We start from the raw sequence: 19,430 nt of genomic DNA on the forward strand, positions 1-19,430 counted from the left end.
TTTCTTGGCAATACTGGGATGATTCTATAAGAATGAAATCTTCCCTTTGTGTAGACACATTGGTTCACTCTTTCCCTCCCCAGGGCCGCTCCATGCTCCAATGGCCAGATCAGCTGAGAAGCAGGACCAGGTCGACTCGCAATTGAGAGGTTGTGTTGGGCATTACATGCCTGGCCAGTAGGCATCTATGGATAGTGCCTCAGGTCAGCTTTGTGTTCTGGCACCATGTTTAGATGTAACAGGGGATAGGACAAGTACCTTGAGGGGACATAGCCAGGGGTCCCAAGAGCTGAGTCATGGGTGTTGTTGCTTTAGAACTTTGAGGGTGTCCTCTGAGGCCCTGCACCTAGGGGATGCTGATGTGAGTGGGGTGGGTCTTACCTGATAGGACTGTAGCATGTGAGAATGGTTCTGTCAGCTGGTGGCTTTGCGGGGAGGGGACAGTACCTGCCTCCCACATCATTGCCCTGTTCCCCGTGACGCTTGCTGAGCTCCTGGATGCTGTCCTCTCCCTGCTCAGCTCATTTTCTCTGGAAGCAGCTTTTCCACGAGAAATTCCCTCTGAGAGAGCAAAGGTCTTTCAGGCAGCCCTGGCTGGGTGTGGAGGAGACAGGCTGCACTGAGCACTGGCTTACAGGAGTGAGTCGGTCTAAGTGGGCACGGGAGCAGGATTTTCCAACTCAGTCAAGGCCTACTTGCCCTCAGAGGGAGGCTCCACCCTTCCCAGAGCAAATCACCACAAGATCACCCTCTTATGCCCACTGCAGAGGTACTTGGTCTACCCTCTCTGTATTCCTGCCCACATTCCCACAGGGAATGTGTCTTCCCAGAGTGGACAGGATTTTAGCTGGTGGTACTGTGACCAGTATGATTAGACAGACACCATACCGGCCAGTTTTCCTAAAAGCTTTATCCAGAACTTTTATGAAGCCAGAGAATACAGATGGCTGCTTCAAGTGGAGCACCCCGAAACTGTAATGAGACAGTCTTGACTTGATATCCCTCCAGAGGCTGCAGTAGTGTCACTGTTTCTGGCTTAATGGCTGGTACTGACCTGGCAACCCCATTAGTAAGAGAAGGACAGAGAATCAGACTGGTCCCCAGAAAGGCTCTTCCTCCAAAGCTGATGACCAGATGGTGGCAATGGGAAGGGGCTTTCTTTTTGGTTTTTGGGCCAGACCATGGCTCTGAAGTGCTCTGGATTCAGACCTGGCATTGCTCAGGAAATCATGTGATGCTGGGGATTGCACCCATGGTTTCTGCCTTCACCAGACCTGTGAGCTAACACCCAAACTTCTTGGCTTTTCTCCCCTGTTCCTGGAGGCTGTTTCTGTGCAGGGGGCTGTATTTGGGGTGGGGTTTTATCAGTAATGGTGCCACAATCATGGTACTTTTTTGTGCTTTTCACATTGTACTTTTTTTTCATATTCTCATCCTTCTCGTTGAGCACCACAAAGTCGTACTCGAATTCCACGCTGTTGGCCGCTTTCAAACGCTCTTTCATCTTGATTGCCTTCCATTCTTTACTGGCACTGTAGTGGTGTTTATAGTTGTTTTCTAAGCAGCAGTATTGGTGGCTTTTGGCCAGAAACATCAGGATGGCCACAATGCTGATGAGCAGCACCCCTAAAAGCTAGCCAGAGAATGGGCAGTTAAGGAGGGCAGGGAGTAGCCAGGTATTGCTCACCCTAGATAAAGGAGAGCAGGGGGTTGAAGCTGCTTCTCAGCACCTCAAGACATCTGGCTCTGGCTCCCCAGGCTCTGCTCTGAAAGGGAAGCCAGTCCACCAGCTGTGATTGCCCCCTGCACGTCTTTCTTGGCTTTTTTCTTTCTTAGACTTGGCAGATTTCTGCTGCCTTTCTTTGGTTCCCAGGGCCCTTTCTACACTTCAGCCCATCCAATCTGGCTCTGCTCACGTGCCACCACCTGGGAAGTCCAGGGACCCTCTGAGAGGCCCAAGACAGTCTCCTCATCCACACTCTCTACTTGGGAAATCGCCTTGTACTAGTCTCAAATGCACCCTGGGGTGGGGTCCATTGATGGTTTCTGTCAAATCCCCACTCCACCCCACCCACCTCACCCCCTGGACCTTTACAGCATTGGACATTTGACCAGCAGCACCTAAAGCCCATTCCCGGGAGCTGGAGCCCTTTTGGACTGGGGAATTCCTTCTCATCCCAGCAGTGTTCAGCCTCCAGATTCACATCCAGTGATGTTCAGGGAGCCTCCAAGACTGTACCTGGAAGTGCTTGGAAGAACCATGTGCCAGGTCTGAACCTGGGCTGGCCATGTGCAAGGCTTGAGCCTTTGCACCTGTGTTATATTTCTGACCCTGCTGGTGTTTCCAGTGTCCCAGGATTAGGTCATTAGGTCTTCTTACTGCTCTCACCCTGCCTCTGACCCTTCGGCATCCACCCAGACTGCTGCTTCTGTGCCTTCTTCCCTGATCCCTTTACCCCTCAGAACTAAGCCGAGGCTGAAGACAGAGTCAACAGGAAGGTAGAGAGCACTGTTGGCAATGGGTTTTTCAGAGAAGCAACAGGCCCAAACTAAAGTGGTAGTCACCACAGCTCATGTTGCTCTGCAGATGGAGGTAAGGTTGGAGGCCTTGATTCTAACTGTTGGACCATGGGCCATGTGCAGGACAGGTGCATTGGCAGGAATGAATGGCTGAAGAGCTCTGCTCTAAAAAAAATTGCATGACATCAGCCCTAAAGGAGCCAAAAGCATGATCCAGGACCCCCTTTATGGATGCAGATCTAGCCCATAAAACTGAACTACATAGGTGTGAATGGTCCAGGAAAGAAGCTTCAGCAAGAACTAAAGGCTGTGAGAAGGTTGAAGACTCCCAGTGATTCTCTTCTTCACCTTGACAGCATCAGAGCTACAGATTCTTCTCTGCACAGAAATCCTTGGGCAGGGGCATTTTGAGGGGAACTCTATAAGACTAAATTTGTAGGGACCCACATGGTAGTACTGCAGGTAAAGCACTTGCCTACCATGTGGCCTGCCTGGGTTCTATCCCTGGCACACCATATGATTCCCCAGCACCACCGGGAGTGATTCTTGAGTACCTTGTCAGGAGTAACCCCTGAACATAGTAAGGTATTACCCCCCAAAAATATCCTTTGCAAAATCAAATTGGGGGTATCCTCATTCTGGAGTGGCCTGTATTTCAACTTGGAATGTATAGTTCCTTTCTTTTACCACATCCTCAGTTCTCTTCGCTTTGAAGAAGCTCATGTTTCCTTTGGATTCTCTCTCTCTCTCTCTCTCTCTCTCTCTCTCTCTCTCTCTCTCTCTCTCTCTCTCCCCCTCCCTCCCATAGGTAAAACTATTGTACACTTAAGTTGCAAGAGATAGTACAGGGTGTGGGGATGGGGCTAAAGCAATAGTACAACAGGTAGGGAACTTGCCTCGCACATGACCAACCTGAGTTCTATCTCCAGCATCTCATATGATACCCTGTGCACTGGCAGGAGAAATTTCTGAGCATCACTGAGTGTGAGCCCCCCCCCCCCAAAAAAAAAGACATACCAGAGTTCATATACTTTCCTTTTAAGCAATCAGTTCCAGTTCCATGTACTCTCAGGTGTGATCTCAAAACAAAACTCTTGCTTGGGGTCTGGGGAGATAATAGTGCAATAGTCTTGCACATGTGAGTCCTGGGTCTCACCTCAGCACCACAAAAATGAACAAAACTCTTTCTTGGAACTGGAACTGTTTCTTGTATCTCCCACCAAGTACTGCCTTATGGTTGCTGCTGATTACTAGGCCAAGTCTAGAACCATCCTGAGGGCTCCCGTGTGAACACTGAATGCCCTGCCACTTCCCAGGAAAGGGACCAGGGCGTGGGGGGGGGGGGGTCCTTAGCACAGCCTTACCTGAGACTCACGCAGGAGCTTGTATCTGACCTCTTCCCAGAAGACAAACAGAGGGTCAGAATTGTTCATGCAAGGGAACCTGGCCAGGAACTGGGTGGCTTTGGTGACAGGAAATTTTTCTTTCCCGGCTGAGAATGAGGTCGGGTCCACAAACTCGCTGAATGCACAGATGTAGGCTTCACCGTGCAGCAGCATGATGATAGACCAGATGACCGGGACCATGGCTGCCTTGCCCACAATAGAGAACAGGAGCTGTAAAGTGTAACTGGGCTTGTGGGAATGGCAGTTGGCCCCCATACTCCAGGTTTTATTGTTGAGGATGATGCTGAAGATGAAGAGAACCAGGGTAGGCAACACGATGGTCATCAGCCCGTACCAATAGTTTTGGATTGATGCACATGGGCATTGGTAAGTCAGCCAGTAGTACAGCTCCTCGCTGCCCACAGTGCCCATAGCCAGCAACGCATTGGAGATCATCATACGCTTGTTCTTGGGGAAGAGTGGCAGTAATGATTTTATAATATTGATGCTATTTGTGATGCAGTTTACGCTGGCTGGTTTTGTGTCAGACCGTTCACGGACAGTACTTAACTCTAGAGTAGCAGGAGACAAAGGAATGTCTGCTGTTAACCTGGGACACTGGATAGCTCATGAAGTCATTGACAAGGAGACCGAAACCCTCTGGCCTGGGGTCAGTGATGGTCATTCAGTCCTACCTGAAACATCATTTTCTTCCCCAGGAGATCTGAGCTGTCTCATAATTATCCTCACTGAGCTGTTAGGTCCCCTGACTCAGAAAAGGGCCAGTGGCTTGCCAGTGGCAGAGCTGTGACTCAAGCTCAAACCGTCCTGTCTCAAACCTGGTGGCTTTCATGAGCTTCTTTCTGGATGGGGTCAAAAGGGTTCTGGGGGGCTCGGAAAGATAGTACAGTGGTGTTTGCCTTGCAAGCAGCCAATCTAGGACCTAAGGTGGTTGGTTCGAATCCCGGTGTCCCATATGGTCCCCCGTGCCTGCCAGGAGCTATTTCTGAGCAGACAGCCAGGAGTAACTCCTGAGCACCACCGGGTGTGACCCAAAAACCAAAAAAAAAAAAAAAAAAAAGGGTTCTGGGGCCTTCCTGTGGGGACTGAGGGGTACTCACTGCCTTTTGGGACTGAAGGTCTAGTCATACTGCCCTGCTGAGGTTACAGGGGGTGAGACTTTGTGGAGAGTTTTTCCTCACAGCCTCTAGCCCAGGGGTGTAAAAGCAGGGTCTCAATGTGTGGCAGGTGGAGATGACCCTGTGATTTGGGTGGAGAATGAGTCCTAGCACCTTCACTCTCCTGGAGGTCAGAGAAGGCTTCACACCAGAGGCTTCAGGCTATGTTCTTAGCTTTCTGCTAAGAAAGCTAAGAGATTCTTATTCAGAGATTCTTCTGGGCCTTATTCATCAGAAGGGCAAAGGAGGCCATGTTGAGGCCTGGGATGGTCTCTCCTCATCTCTCATTTGCTGGCACTCCAGGGTGACACCCAGAGAGAGCAGAGTGGGTGATGCTCCTTCTTGCAAAGAGCAGATGATGGACCCAGAGATCAGGGCCTAGTAGGGAATGTGATCCTGAGGCAGAGCCTCAATCCTCTGAAGACCTGGGCTCAGCCCAAGCCCTGCAGCACTGAAAATGGCAAATATGGAGGTGCCTGGGCAGGTCTTTTGGGTTCTATCACAGAATCTGGATGTGAGCAAGGGGTGTGGAAGAATATGGATTCTTTATTCTTTCAGTCTTCACTGACTTTCCTCTTTGTTCCCCATAAGATCCTGAGGGAACCTTCTCTCCCACTTTTTTACTTTCCTACCTAGTAACTTATCCACCAGAACCTGATCTAGACCCCCAGCTGGCAGCAACAAGAAGTCTGGACAGTCTGGGCTGTGATGTTGGCTCCAGGGACCCATTTAACCCAGTTTCTCTACAGGCACCACCAACACAGTTAAGTGCCAGTAGCCAGGGTATGACTGTCTCCCAGTCTGTGAGAAAAAAACCAAAGTGGACAGCAGACAGGTGGGGGACCTTCCCAGCATCCTCCTTTGGGGTCCTCTTTACACCTGCACCCTCCTGGTCAAGGCAGAGGCTGCCAGATCATCTAGGGCCAAATTTGGTGGCATGGGTGCCAGGAGCTAGAGGGGAGTTTTGGTCCCAGCCATTGAGGGAGAGTGCGAACCCAGGACTAGCTCTCTGGGAAGAGTAGTGTAGGTTCAGGAACCACATCTTCCAGCCGCCACTCCAATTGCCTCTGATATTCTTGGCTTTAAGTTGGGGAGGCGTGTATAAGCCACACTTTACTCCTGATTCTGCACTTAGGAATCACTCCTAGCAGTGCTCAGGCAACATATGGGATGCTCAATATCAAACCTGGTTTGGTCATATGCAAGGTAAGCACCTACCTGCTGTACTCCAGACACCCTACTTGGCTTTTTGGGGTTTGTTTGTTTTTTGCTTTGGGGCCATACTTGGTGAGGCTCAGTTCTTATTCCTGGCTCTGCACTAAGGAATCACTCCTGGTGGTTGCATGGGACCAAATGGGATGCTGGGGATCAAACCCAGTTTGTCCACCTGTGCAAGGCAAGTGTCCTACCTGCTGTGCCATCATCTCTCCTGCCTCATTCATGGCTTTAAGACCTTATGAGCACAGACTGTGGATGCACAAGTGCTCAAATAGAGTTCCAGGGGACTGGCCACTGGTGGGGTGAGCTGAGAAGGGACCAACACCAGATCAGGGAGTGGGACCCAGGAGGGATGGGTGATGGGAGAGGGGACCAGAGCTGGAGAAGAATCTCTGGACCAACCCTGCTGTGCTCTGGGTCATACTCCAGGGTTCACCCCTTTCTTACCTTGAGAATTTTGATGACCCATCTTCTCTACAGGTGGGCAAGTGGCTCTCTGAGGTGGAAGTTTAGACCTGTGGCCTCCGTGGGCTCCTGTCCGTTTTGCTCAGATGCAGAAGCCAGAGGGCTTTAGAAAGTTTCACTCCAGAAAAGAGGAGGGCTGGCTGGGCGGGGAGTGCACAAGTCTGTGGGTGGGAAAGCAAAAGTTACAGACAGAGGGTGGGGGACAGAAAGTAGGGGTAAAGAGGGAGGCAGGGAGGTGCCTCTGCAGTTTCCAGAGAAGACTGTCCAGTCTCACTGGTTAGTGCCAGGCCAGGAAGCCTGCAAGAGCTCAGGCTTGACTCCTGCCAGGCAGAGGTTGCCATAAGTAGGACCCTTATGGCCATGCCTGATCTTGGGCACTCTACTTCCTCCTGTCCCAGATGACTCATCTTCCTGTGCTGGCTCCATCCCTTTCAATTAAGGCTGGTGCTGCTTCAGACCACAAGTGGGACACTTGTCTTGCACAGGACCAACCTGTGTTTAATAACTGGCACCATATATGGTCCCCAGACACCCCCTGGATTCAGTTCTGAGCATTGTTTGTCATGGCCCCAAAACTAAACAACCAAAAACCCTAAAACAAACAAACAACTACCACCACCAGCAACAACAACAACCCCACAAACCCAGAAAAGAAAAAAAAACATATCTTAGGCAGTTATGCGAGGGAAAACATGAAAGGGTCTGTAGGGAGCTGTGCCACCCCAAAAGAACTGGAGTGCAGGCTTTGTATACAAGAGTCTTGGGGCTTCACCCTCAGATCTGTGCTTTTTGCCTTGTCCCCCCAAAGCACCTCCTGGAGCTAACCCCATGCCCCAAGCTGAAAATAACCACTAAGAATGACCAGGTGTGACCTTCTACCCCAAACAAAAACAGAAATAAAGCCCAAATCTCAGCAGGAACTTCAAAATCTGAGATCTCGGAGGCTTTGGTCGGAGGGGGAATGTTGTATTTTGGTTTATTTCCTAGTGGTTAGGGATATCTCCTGGCAGGTTTGGGCACTATATGTGTTATCAGGGATCAAACCCAGGACAGCTCTGTGCTGGGCAGGTGCTTCCCTGCTGTGCTGTCTCTTCAGCCTAGTGCTTATTTTTAAGATGTTACCATGTGCTAAACCCCATTCCAGATTCTCTCTTTTTATCTCCTCTGCCTAGTGCTGAGGCTTTTTAGTCTCTACTGCAGAGACACATGTGGAGGCTCAGAAGGACTCACTGATCACTGAACTCTGGTACTCTGCCTTCTGTTTGCCTAGCCCCAACTATACTCTTTCTGTGCTTGGATGCCCTTAGTTCTGCTAGAATAGCTTTGTCTTGGGGTTTCCCCAGTGTACACAAACACCAACAAAACCCTATCTTTGTCCCCCTTTTATGAAGTGTTGCCAGGGACCAACTCCAGTGTTAGTCATCCCTGCATTTGGTCTCACTGGGTTTTCATTCTTGTTTCTGGGCCTTGGGGGCTAGTCTAGCACAGTTCTGGAGACTGCCACGGTACATGCATGAGAGATGGGGTGTAAGGGGTCAAACCCTTACCTCCTGTATATAAAGCTCTTCTGCCAGTTCTCTGAGCTATTTCCTTGGTCTTTTCCCCTGGCCTTGAGAAGGCCCTCCTGGCAGAGCTTTCTCCATTCTCCACCCTTTCTTCAGCAGACAGGGACCCTGGGGTCTCAGAAGGGAATAGAGGGGAAGAATGCATAGGAAGCATGGAAACCATCAAACTAATCTTTGTGTATGAGGTCCTGGGTTCGACCCCCAACACACTCCCAAAGACAAGAAAAACTACAATGCTATAGGGCTTGAGCCATGTAGATTGGTAAGTGGGACTTGGATTTCAAGGAACTTGGGAGAGGTCGAGGCCCCTCTTCTTCTGTTTCAACTCTGGGGTCCTTCCTGCAGTCGGGGGAGAAAAGCAAACCACGCTCCTCTGAGGGGAATGCCATGCTACATGGCTCAGTCTGATCTTGTGAGCCCATGGGGAGAAGTGCCCTCCCCCTCTGACTAGAGGGGAAACTAAGGCTCAGGAAACATCCTGGGGACAGTTTGAAGCCTGCTCTTGAGCCAGCACTAAATCTCATTCTGGCAGCTCCTTCCATCCACATCCACTTCTGGGACTCCGGGTGCACTTAGGAAAAGGGGGCAAATTGGGTTTCTGTTTCTTCTTTTGGTTGTTTGATTTTGGGCCAATCCTGCTGGTGCTCAGGGAGTACTCCCAGCAGAACTTGGGAGACCATATGTGGTGCCTGGACCCAACTGGGACTGTGAGCAGGACGAGCACTCTCCCTACCTGCTGGGCCATCTCTGACCCCAGAGCTAATTTCTTTTTTGTTTTTCGGGTCACACCTGGCAGTGCTCAGGGGATCCTCCTGACTCTATACTCAGAAATCGCTACTGGCAGGCTCGGAGGACCATATGGGATGCCGGAATTCAAACCACCGTCCTTCTGCATGCAAGGAAAATGCCTTGCCTCCATGCTATCTCTCTGGCCCCTCCAGAGCTAATTTCTAATGGGCCAAACCTAAGGAAGGACTGATTCCCCCTGAGAAGCAGATATGAGCATTGGAGGCATAGAGGGACTTCTGAGAACATCCATGGGTGATCTGAATGTGTCCCTTCCACATGTTAAATCTGACCTTCTAAAGGTGCTTGACCAATCATGATGGCAGGACCAGGGGCCCCTCAGCACAGAAAAAAGTGTCATGGGCTGGGAACCTGATCACCCCGAAGTGCCTTGACAAAGTGCCATCTCCAGGTTGGACAGGAGTAGTGACCCATCTGGCTACTGGGGCAAAGGCACAGCTCTCTGAGTCTGGTGTTGCAGCCCTATGGCCTCCCTGGGGTAGCACTCTGGTTCTCCTGAGTGTTCCTGACTCAGGCAGTGCCTTGTCTTTGTCTCTGTGCTGAGTCACACACTCAGGGCCCACCACCGGCCACCTCACCTCCCTCCTGAGTGGAGCAGAGTGGAGGACTCCTGCACTGAGGAAACCTGCTTCCTAAAGTTGTGGAAATGAACACTGCAACCCACAATGAGACCCACTGTAAGAGGCTAAGCCAGAGGGGAAGGGCCTGGGAGACCGCCCAGGGGGATGCTGGCTCCCCCACACCATGTCTGGATATTTTTTGCTAGCACAGCTCATGGCCTTCTCCAAGGCCGATAGTTCTGTGTCCCAGCCCAAGAAGTCAAGTCCTGTAAAGCTCTGACTTGGAAATGGCCTGGACAGGTGATGCAGGGGTCTCCAGGCCTGATACCCACATCTCAGGCCCACCTGTTGCCACAGGGTTCAGAGGTTTAAGGGCTGGCACCTATATTCCCTTCTCTTCACCTGGGGACACACACCTTGCTGACATAGGTAGCTACCTCCTTGTGGGGGGCCTGGGAGCTACGCCCTGCTCAGCCATTGCCCACCAGCAGCTCCTTCGGCCCAGGTGCAGGGGTGGTTTGCACTTGTGCCAGCTGGTGAGCAACATGTTCACTGCACCCTGATCTGTGATATCATGCAGCTTCTCCCTCTCCTCCACCCACTTGGGGGTGGCTGGGTGTTGTTTTAATATAAATTAATGACTCCTAGAGTTGGTAGGGGACAGTGAGGCCTTTCTCGGCTCAACCCAGATCCTGCAACTCCTTTGGCGTGGCAGGTCTGAAGGTTGTAGGGCGGAGAAATCAGATAAAAAAAAATCAGATAAAAAAAGCAATCAGATAAAATTTCAGGAGAAATCCAGTTTTCTCACAAGGCCCTAACCATCATGTGCCACGTGGCTTCTAAGCTAAGCAGCCTCTTTCCTGCTGCTCTCTGATCCCTTCTCCTCTGCTCTCAGGAGCTCTCTGTCTTTCCTATTGCTATATGATCCCTCCTTCTCTGCTCTCAGGAGCTCTCTTTCTCCCTTTCAGCTACTCTCTATCCTTCCTTACTGCTTCTCTCTTCTCTCTCTAACTCTCCTTATTATTTCACTCCTAAGCTCTCCTGACTCCCATTTATTGAGATTCAATTAAAGCCCCTCCCCATGGGGAAGGAAAATAGCCAGATGAAAGGGAATGGGAAAACAAGATCACAGAAAATAATTAAGACAAAAATGGGAACCTTTTGATACAAATGGGAACTATTTCACAGGCCTCAATTTACCTCATATTTCCCCCTTTCTAATTCTTTAAAAATTAAAACAAAATAGAAAAGAAGTAATAGTCCCTGAGAAGATAATGGAAAAAACTAAACGAATAGCAACAATTTGCATAGGTGCCTCTGAAAGAAAAATGTAAAGAAAAAATTTAGGCCTATAAACAAGGTGTTATTAGCCATAAATATGAGTCAAGGAACCAACCATAGGCTCCAGACTATTTCACAATTCCCAAAGTACATCTGTAAAGTTCTCAAAAAGTCTTTCTTTGTAGACCAGATGACAAAGCCAGAATTCAGAGATCATAGATCTGGTAAATTATGAAGATTTTATGAAGCAATTGAAGAGTTGTAGGGTTCCAGAGTAGAAGGATGAGACCACACACACAACTGGAATAAAGTTTTTAACACTTTAATCCAACTGCCAACAAGATTCTCCAGCCTGACCAGCCAGGGGCCATCCCGTGAAGGAGATGAGCCCTGCCCAGGGTCATAGTGAGGATTATATAGGGAAGGGATATAGGGAGATTCCAGCTTTCTGATGATCCTTAAAACTATGTTGCAGGGGCCGGAGAGATAGCATGGAGGTAAGGCATTTACCTTTCATGCAGAAGGACGGTGGTTTGAATCCCGGCATCCCATATGGTCCCCCGAACCTGCCAGGAGCGATTTCTGAGCGTAGAGCCAGGAGTAACTCCTGAGTTCTGACGGGTGTGACCCCAAAACAAACAAAAAACAAACAAACAAAAATAATGATGTTGCACTGGTGATGGGGGGGGGCATCCTCTTATATGACTGAAACCCAACCACCAATCATGTTTGTAACCAAGGTGTTTAAATAAAATATCATTAAAAAAAAAACAAATGTAGAGTATTTTGTATTTATTTTATGTATTGTATTTATATTGTATTTAGAAATAAAGGAAATTGGAGGGGAGGCCAAAGGAGACAGTTGGACAGAGGCAGTCGGACAGAAGCAGTTTGACAGAGACAGTTGGAGAGAGGCAGTTGGAGTGGGAGGATATAAGGGGTGGAAGAAAGAAAGAAGGGGGAGGAAGACAGATTATTGGTGGAGAGAGTTCGAACCAGGGGGGATTAGGCTCTTTTGACCAAACTGACTATAAAGTGGAGGAGCAGGTCCCCTCAGCAAAATATGGCTGTGATTTATCTTGTTCTTCCAAAATGTTAGATACAAGTCCATATAAATCTGTTTCACTGCCATAGTCATTTCTTTCCGTTTGAATCCTATTCTTTACACTGATCAGAGAATTAGAAGGCTGTTTAATATCATCTCCATAAGTAGACCATGGTGCATAGAAAAGTGAAGAATCTACAGAACTGGAATTTCTGTTGATGAAGAAAGTGGAGTATAGGTCTGCCGAAGATCAACACTGTCTTCACTCTCCATGGGCCCGCCCAGTCCTTCCAAGAACGATTGGCTCTTGTCTAGGGGTATCTTCCTACTACTCCCTTGTCCTTCTCTGATAGGCTACCTGGTACAGCCAGATAGACTGAGGTGTAGTCTATGGAAAATAGGCTTCTAAAGCCCCAGCATGTAGCCCACACCATGTGGTACTTACAAAATGGTGTTTCTCCCTGCTCAGAACCTAAGAAGAAGCCTGCCATGTGGCTTTTACAAAATGGCAAATTTTTACAAAATTTCTCATTCAGCATTCAGGTCCCAACAGAGTCACATGGTCATACATGGGGGGGGGGGAGGACTATAATTACATAAGAAAATAGGAAGTAGACATTGGCCTAGGGTGGGGCTTGAAATCCTGTCCTTGGGGCCTGGGAGGGCCTTCCTCCCTTCCTGGAGCAGGATTTTCAGCTGGCACGGGCTGGCTCCTGGCAGACCTCCATACGTGCCAGGGGCCTCTTGGCCCGGCCTAGGGTAGGGGGGCCCGGACCTGGGTCACCCGACCCCCCTCTCCCCCTTTCCTCCGGATCTCCAGGTGGGTTCTTGGGAGGACGTGATGGGGCACCCTGGGTTTTCCCCACTCCCAGGCCAGCTCCAGAGATTGGCTTAGGGGGTGGAGTTTGATCTGGGGGGTGGCAGATAGCTACTCAGTTATACTCAGGCTGTCACTGGCAATTTCATACCAGTCTACATGTTGCAAACCGCTCGGGGGTGCTAGCCCCCTCGAGAACATATACTCTTCCCACCATCAGTACTCCAGATTTACCCTTCTTAACTTCAGTAACACACAGTTCTAATCTCAGACCAAAGACATACAGTGGATCTAACAATCCCAGAACTATTTAGAAGGACATAAATTAAACACATATTGAACACATATATCTTTTGAATATTTTATGTGTATTTTCTTTAACAGCTGTAACTCTCTATATATTCTTCTACCATGATGTTTCTATCCACTTTTCATCTTGTCTCTTCTTTGTAAGCTGTTCAGTAAGGATTGTTGGTGGAACTGTCCCTCAGTTTAATGCCTATGATTGAACTATGTCATGGAAATTGCTGGTCTTGTTCCTATTGCCTCCAGATGGGCCGATAACGCTTCATGGCATTGATCCTTGTTTGCATAGACACATTAAAATGGGAAAACACTATACATACAGATAAGTTCTTATCTAATAAATCTCAGTACAATGTACCTTACACCCTGAACATTGATATAATGACCTGGCACAGGCCTCAGAAGAATGGGCATCCTCCATTCACGCCGGAACCAGGCAAGCTATCTACGAAACATCCAAGGTCTTTTATAGCAACAGCTGGAAGCAGTCCTCTACCAGGAAAGACACTACCAAGGGTCTGACATCGACCTCCTAAAAAGAGACTTCCGTTTACACTGAGAAGACTTGACAACAACAATGACCTGCTCTACAGGACATGGTTCTCTCTAGTGCCCCTTAAGTGTGAGGTGAAACGAGAGGATGCTCTGCACCATCCTGACAGCAATATGGGATATGCAGACTCCAGGATCTTTAATACAGAAGCATGATACCAACAACAGAGACTATGTGAGGAATGAAGGTGTATTGCCACTACAGACGATGACTTGGATTGGACAAACTAGTTTGCCTGGAGCCTAGAGTCAGTCCTGTGCCAGGAAACTTCAGGGGTAGGGTTTCCCTGTATTTAGACCATAATTTTTCTTTCCATGTCCCTTATATTTTGGTGGGCCTATGCAAACAAATGCCACTCTAACACCATTTTTTACTATGTTCCTTTGACTCCAATCCTTAAGAAAAACAACAACCCACTAAAACTTTTGAGGTTAACTTAAACTAGTAAGCATGTGCATGGAACTAGATAAATGTACTTTGCCCTCAATGTTTAAGGAGTTACATAAGTCTAATGTCTTTAGATTATATTGTGTGCTGCTAAGAAATAGTATGTACTACAACTGGGGATTTGATGGACAAAGTAATTGTATTGTACATGGGTTCAGTTTTGTTTTTCTTAATGTTCTTTGGCTGAAAGTTCAAGGCTGGGATATCATCGATGGGACTACCGAGAATTCTGTTTATGGGTGATTGTGCTTCCACTGTAAATTTACCCTGTCCTCTTTCTTTGCATCTTTGTTGTCATAATTAAAATAATAAAAAAAAGAAAATAGGAAGTAGAGGCATATACAAATCAAAGAAATATACCTATATTAAATATACACAAGAGGTCTATATCTTCTTTGAGACTATTTGAAAGATCTGGAAAGAAGAATCCAGAAAGTTGTTTCAGCCATTAATGGAGTATTGAGGAGTGTGAGCAAACAGTTCATAACTGTCACTGGCAAGCAGAACTCTGAAAGCCATGGGTCTCTTCAAAAGGCTAAAATCAGAAGCTTGTAGCAGTCTATGGAGGAGTTAACTGGAGGAGAGGAGGGAGTTTCTGTATAGATAAAGTTAAGGGATGAAGAAAGAAAGGATTAGTTCTGGCAGAAAACATAATCAGTTAAGAGAGAAGTGAGGAAGAAAAGGCTATATACAGTATATACAATACAGATGGACAAAAGACAGTAAAACAATGAACAGACATAAAGGTGGCCACTACATGCACACACACACACACACACACACACACACACACACACAAACACACATTTAACCAAAATTTCAATTGAAATGGATCCAAAGGTAGCAAATGAAAAAGCCAGATGGAATGGTTTAAAATGCTTCAAAATATAATAGCCATCAGCCACTCACCACTGTGCCTATTCCTCCTCTGTAGGCTGGTACAATCCAGTGGTGAGCAGAGGTAACCCCAGCTTAGGAAACAGGGTTGTCCTACATGTGGATGACTCTGTGCCACGAGCATGTGAATATCATGAACCTGCCAAGTGGTCTAAGTGGTCTAGAGTCACTCCTGATGGTGGTTTGGGACAAACCTGCCCTTCTTGCCCACAGTTAAACACAGCAGCAAAATCACTTTCGATGAGATTGTCAACATCTCCCACCAGTTGAGACACTGGTCTTTAGGCAGATAGCTCTCTGGCACTATTAAGGAGATCCTGGGCACAGTACAGCAGTGGGCTGCAATGCTGATGGCCATCACCCTCACGACATCGTTGATGATATCAACATTGGTGCAGTTGAATGCCCAGTGAGTTAAGAATTCCAAAAAAGGGAGTGGGGGAGAGATAGAATGGAAGTAGGACATTTGCTTTGCATGCAGAAAGATGGTGATTCGAATCCTGGCATCCCATATAGTCCCTGGAGCCTGCCAGGAGTAATCCCTTTCTGAGTGTAAAGCCAGGAGTAAACCCTGAATAGCTGCGGGTGTGACCAAAAAAAAAAAAAAAAGAATTCCAAGAAAGGGGCTGAGCAGTGGTGCAAGCAGTAGGGTGTTTGCCTTGCACACGGCAAAGCTAGGACAAATTGGGGTTCAATTCCCCAGTGTCCCCCATATGGTCCCCCAAGCCAGGAGCAATTTCTGAGCGAATAGCCAGGAGTGACCTTTGAGCATCACTGGGTGTGGCCCTACCCCCCTACTCAAATAAAAAGAATTCCAAGAAACATTTGTTAAAATATATATATATATATATATATATATATATATATAATAGCCAGCAAATTAGGTAGAAGAATTACTTCAAAATCACAATCATTTCTTCTAAAAGTCAAGTAAAGCATATCTGCAAGACAATTTCTTGTATAAAACAGGTATGGAGAGGGGCCAGAGTGGTGGCACAGCAGTAGGGCATTTGCCTTGCATGTGGCTGACCTAGGACGAATAGCAGTTCGATCCCTGGCGTCCCATATGGTCCCCCAAGCCAGGAGCGATTTCTATGCACATAACTAGCAGTAACCCCTGAGCATACCAGTTATGGCCCCCCAAAAAACAAAACAATAAATAAATAAACAGGCATGGAGAATAATACTCACAATACTGGACTGTATATTTATAATAAATTGAGAATTGTTGAAGAGCACTGAAAAGGGAGTCGACATCAAAAGGTACCATTTTTCATGCCTGATATTAAGGTCTTTAGTCCATTTGGATTTGATCTTTGTGCATGATGTTAGATGGGGGTCTGAGTTCGCTTTTTTTCAAGTGGCTAACCAGTTGTGCCAACACCACTTGTTATCAGGTCTGAAACCATAAGGTATATATAACAACACATCAGTAAAACACTATATGACTTTGAGACTAAAGGCATCTTCAAGGAGGATATAGCATTCTTCAAACAAGTGGAAACAGAGGTAAACAAATGGGACTATATTAAGCTGAGAAGCTTCTGCACCTCAAAGTAAATAGTGCCTAAGATAAAAAGCCATCTACAGAATGGGAGAAACTATTCACCTAATACCCATCAGACAAGGGGCTAATATCTAAAATATACAAGGTACTGACAGAACTTAATAAGAAACAAACATATAACCCCATCAAAAATTGGGGAGAAGAAATGAACAGACACTTCCTCAAAGAAGAAATACAAATGGCCAAAAGACACATGAAAAAAAAATGCTCCACGTCACTAATTACCAGGGAGGTGCAAATTAAAACAACTATGAGGTACCATCTCACACCACAGAAACTGGCACATTCACAAAGAACAAGAACAATCAGTGCTGGCAGGGATGTGGAGAGAAAGGAACTCTTATTCACTGCTGGTGGGAATGCCCTCTAGTCCACCCTTTATGGAAAACAATATGGAGATTCCTCAAAAAACTGGAAATTGAACTTCCATATGATCCAGTATATTCCTAGAATATACCCTAGGAACACAAAAATACAATACAAAAATCCCTTGCTCACAGCTATATTCAATGCAGCGCTATTTACAATAGCCAGACTCTGGAAACAACCAAGATGCCCTTCAACAATGAATAGCTAAAGAAACTGTGGTACATATACACAATTAAATATATGCAGCTGTCAGGAGAGATGAAGTCATAAAATTTTCCTATACATGGATGGACATGGAATCTATTATATTAACTGAAATAAGTCAAAGGTCTCACTCATCTATGGGTTTAAAGAAAAATTAAAGACATTACTGTAATAAGGTCCAGAGACAATAGAGTTAAGGGCTGAAAGGGCTGAAAGGACCGGCTCACAATTTGAAGCTCACCACAAAGAGTGGTGAACTCTGTTAGGGAAATAACTACACTAACAACTAACATGACAATGTTAAAGAATGAGAGAAGTAGAAAGCCTGTCTAGAGTACAGGTAGGGGTGGGGGAGGCGGGAGCATTAGTGGTAGGAATGTTGTACTGGTGATGAGGGGGTGTTCTGTTTATAACTGAAACCCAACTACAAACATGCTTGTAATCATGGTGCTTAAATAAAGATTTATATTAAAAAATAAAAAGGAAGAGAGAAAAGAAAAATAATATATTTCTTTCTAATTCCCAAGAAATGACTCACAGATTTGTGAATAGCATCACAAAAAACAATGGACTCCTATCTTCAAAATGCTCATTGTCAATAACTGTCAGCTTTGAGGTTTATTTCCTGCTAAGTTTTAAGTATTAGAAATAAAATTAATTGGGGCTGGAGAGATAGCAAGAAGGTAAGGCATTTGCCTTTCATGCAGAAGGTCATCGGTTCGAATCCTGGTGTTCCATATGGTTCCCTGCCAGGAGCAATTTCTGAGCATGAAGCCAGGAGTAACCCATGAGCACTGCTGGGTGTGAGCCAAAAAACACAAAAATAAATAAATAAATAAATAAAATTAATTTACTTATAGAAAAAAACCCCAAAAAACAAAAAGTATCATTTTATCAAATTTTCACGTCATTTCTTTTTTTTTTTTTTTTTTTTTTTTTTGGTTTTTGGGCCACACCCGGCAGTGCTCAGGGGTTACTCCTGGCTGTCTGCTCAGAAATAGCTCCTGGCAGGCACGGGGGACCATATGGGACACCGGGATTCGAACCAAACACCTTTGGTCCTGGATCGGCTGCTTGCAAGGCAAACACCGCTGTGCTATCTCTCCGGGCCCTTCACGTCATTTCTATCCTGCAAACCAAACTGAGGGAAAAGGAAGAAGAAATATTAGAAGACTATAAAACTTAGAACTGAGTATAAGAATATACAATAATATTATGATATGGATCAACATTAACAAATGTAGAAGTCTCTTTTCGGGAGATCCCTGTGAAGAAAAAATATGATTATGTAGAAGTCATAAGTAAATGCAATCAAGGAAAATATGAAAAACATGACAGAAATTCACCAGTAGGGTCACTAAGTGTGTGTCCAGAGATTTCAAACCTTTTCTGCAATCATATCTATGGAAAAAGTCATAGAGCTTTAATAGAAACTGTGAAAGAAGGGAAATAACTAGCTGAAAAAAGTTGAATCAGTCATTGTAAGTCTCCGTAAAGTATAAAAGAGAAGAAGGTAAGCTGCTGAAGACTTTACTGAAGTATTGGAGACTCTTTTGATCTTCCTGTGGTCAAATTTAATCCAATGTTGTCTTTAAGCATTTTTACATGTACATGATGTACAATATCCACAATTAATTTTACTATAATGGTTTGAAGTTGATAATAAATTGTATTTCTCAGTCTTGCTTTTTAACTCATTGGTGAATTTTGATAAATTGAAGACTTCTAAAGGAAAATCAACATAATTTTTTTTTTTTTTTTTTTTGGTTTTTGGGCCACACCCGGCGATGCTCAGGGGTTACTCCTGGCTGTCTGCTCAGAAATAGCTCCTGGCAGGCACGGGGGACCATATGGGACACCGGGATTCGAACCAATCACCTTTGGTCCTGTATTGGCCGCTTGCAAGGCAAACGCCGCTGTGCTATCTCTCCGGGCCCAACATAAGTTTTTTGTTTGTTTTGCTTTATTTTTTTTGGGGGGGGGTCACACCCATTTGATGCTCAGGGGTTACTCCTGGCTATGCACTCAGAAATCGCTCCTGACTTGGGAGGGACCATATGGGACACCATCAGGGGATCGAACTGTGGTCCATCCTAGGCTAGTGCTTGCAAGGCAGGCGCCTTGCCTCTAGCGCCACCGCTCCAGCTCTTCCATATAAGTTTTTAGGTTTTTTTTTTTTTTGGTTGCTTGTTTTGTTTTGTTTGCCCACACCCAGTGACACTCAGGAGTTACTCCTGGCTATGCAC

The 19,430-nt window shown here is 46.4% G+C and overlaps 2 protein-coding genes and 1 non-coding gene across 3 annotated transcripts in view; 1 reads left to right on the forward strand and 2 right to left on the reverse strand.

The window, feature by feature from the left end:
- ATP5MK (ATP synthase membrane subunit k) overlaps positions 1–19,430 on the reverse strand; it is a 259,560-nt gene that overhangs the window by 82,297 nt on the left and 157,833 nt on the right. The gene's annotated exons all lie outside the window — the stretch shown is intronic.
- Positions 110–4,361, reverse strand: LOC126033435 (calcium homeostasis modulator protein 2-like). Its single transcript, XM_049790419.1, has 3 exons — positions 3,885–4,361; positions 1,416–1,633; positions 110–185 (listed from the first exon to the last, which is right to left on the reverse strand). Exons 1-3 carry the CDS (start codon positions 4,359–4,361, stop codon positions 110–112), a joined length of 771 nt encoding a protein of 256 aa, XP_049646376.1.
- On the forward strand, positions 15,052–15,178 carry LOC125995535 (small nucleolar RNA SNORA65). The gene has a single exon (XR_007491038.1). It is a non-coding gene; the product is annotated as a small nucleolar RNA SNORA65 (small nucleolar RNA).

The sequence above is a fragment of the Suncus etruscus genome, chromosome 17 (assembly GCF_024139225.1).
Source record: "Suncus etruscus isolate mSunEtr1 chromosome 17, mSunEtr1.pri.cur, whole genome shotgun sequence".
In the NCBI taxonomy this organism is placed as follows: Eukaryota; Metazoa; Chordata; class Mammalia; order Eulipotyphla; family Soricidae; genus Suncus; species Suncus etruscus.

Coding starts and splice junctions, on each gene's coding strand:
- LOC126033435 (XM_049790419.1), bottom strand. CDS start 4,361: ATGATCTCCAATGCGTTGCTGGCTATGGGCACTGTGGGCAGCGAGGAG. Junction 1,634..3,884: donor AGCTCCTGCGTGAGTCTCAG/GTAAGGCTGTGC, acceptor TTCTCTGGCTAG/CTTTTAGGGGTGCTGCTCAT. Junction 186..1,415: donor GATGAGAATATGAAAAAAAA/GTACAATGTGAA, acceptor CACTATCCATAG/ATGCCTACTGGCCAGGCATG.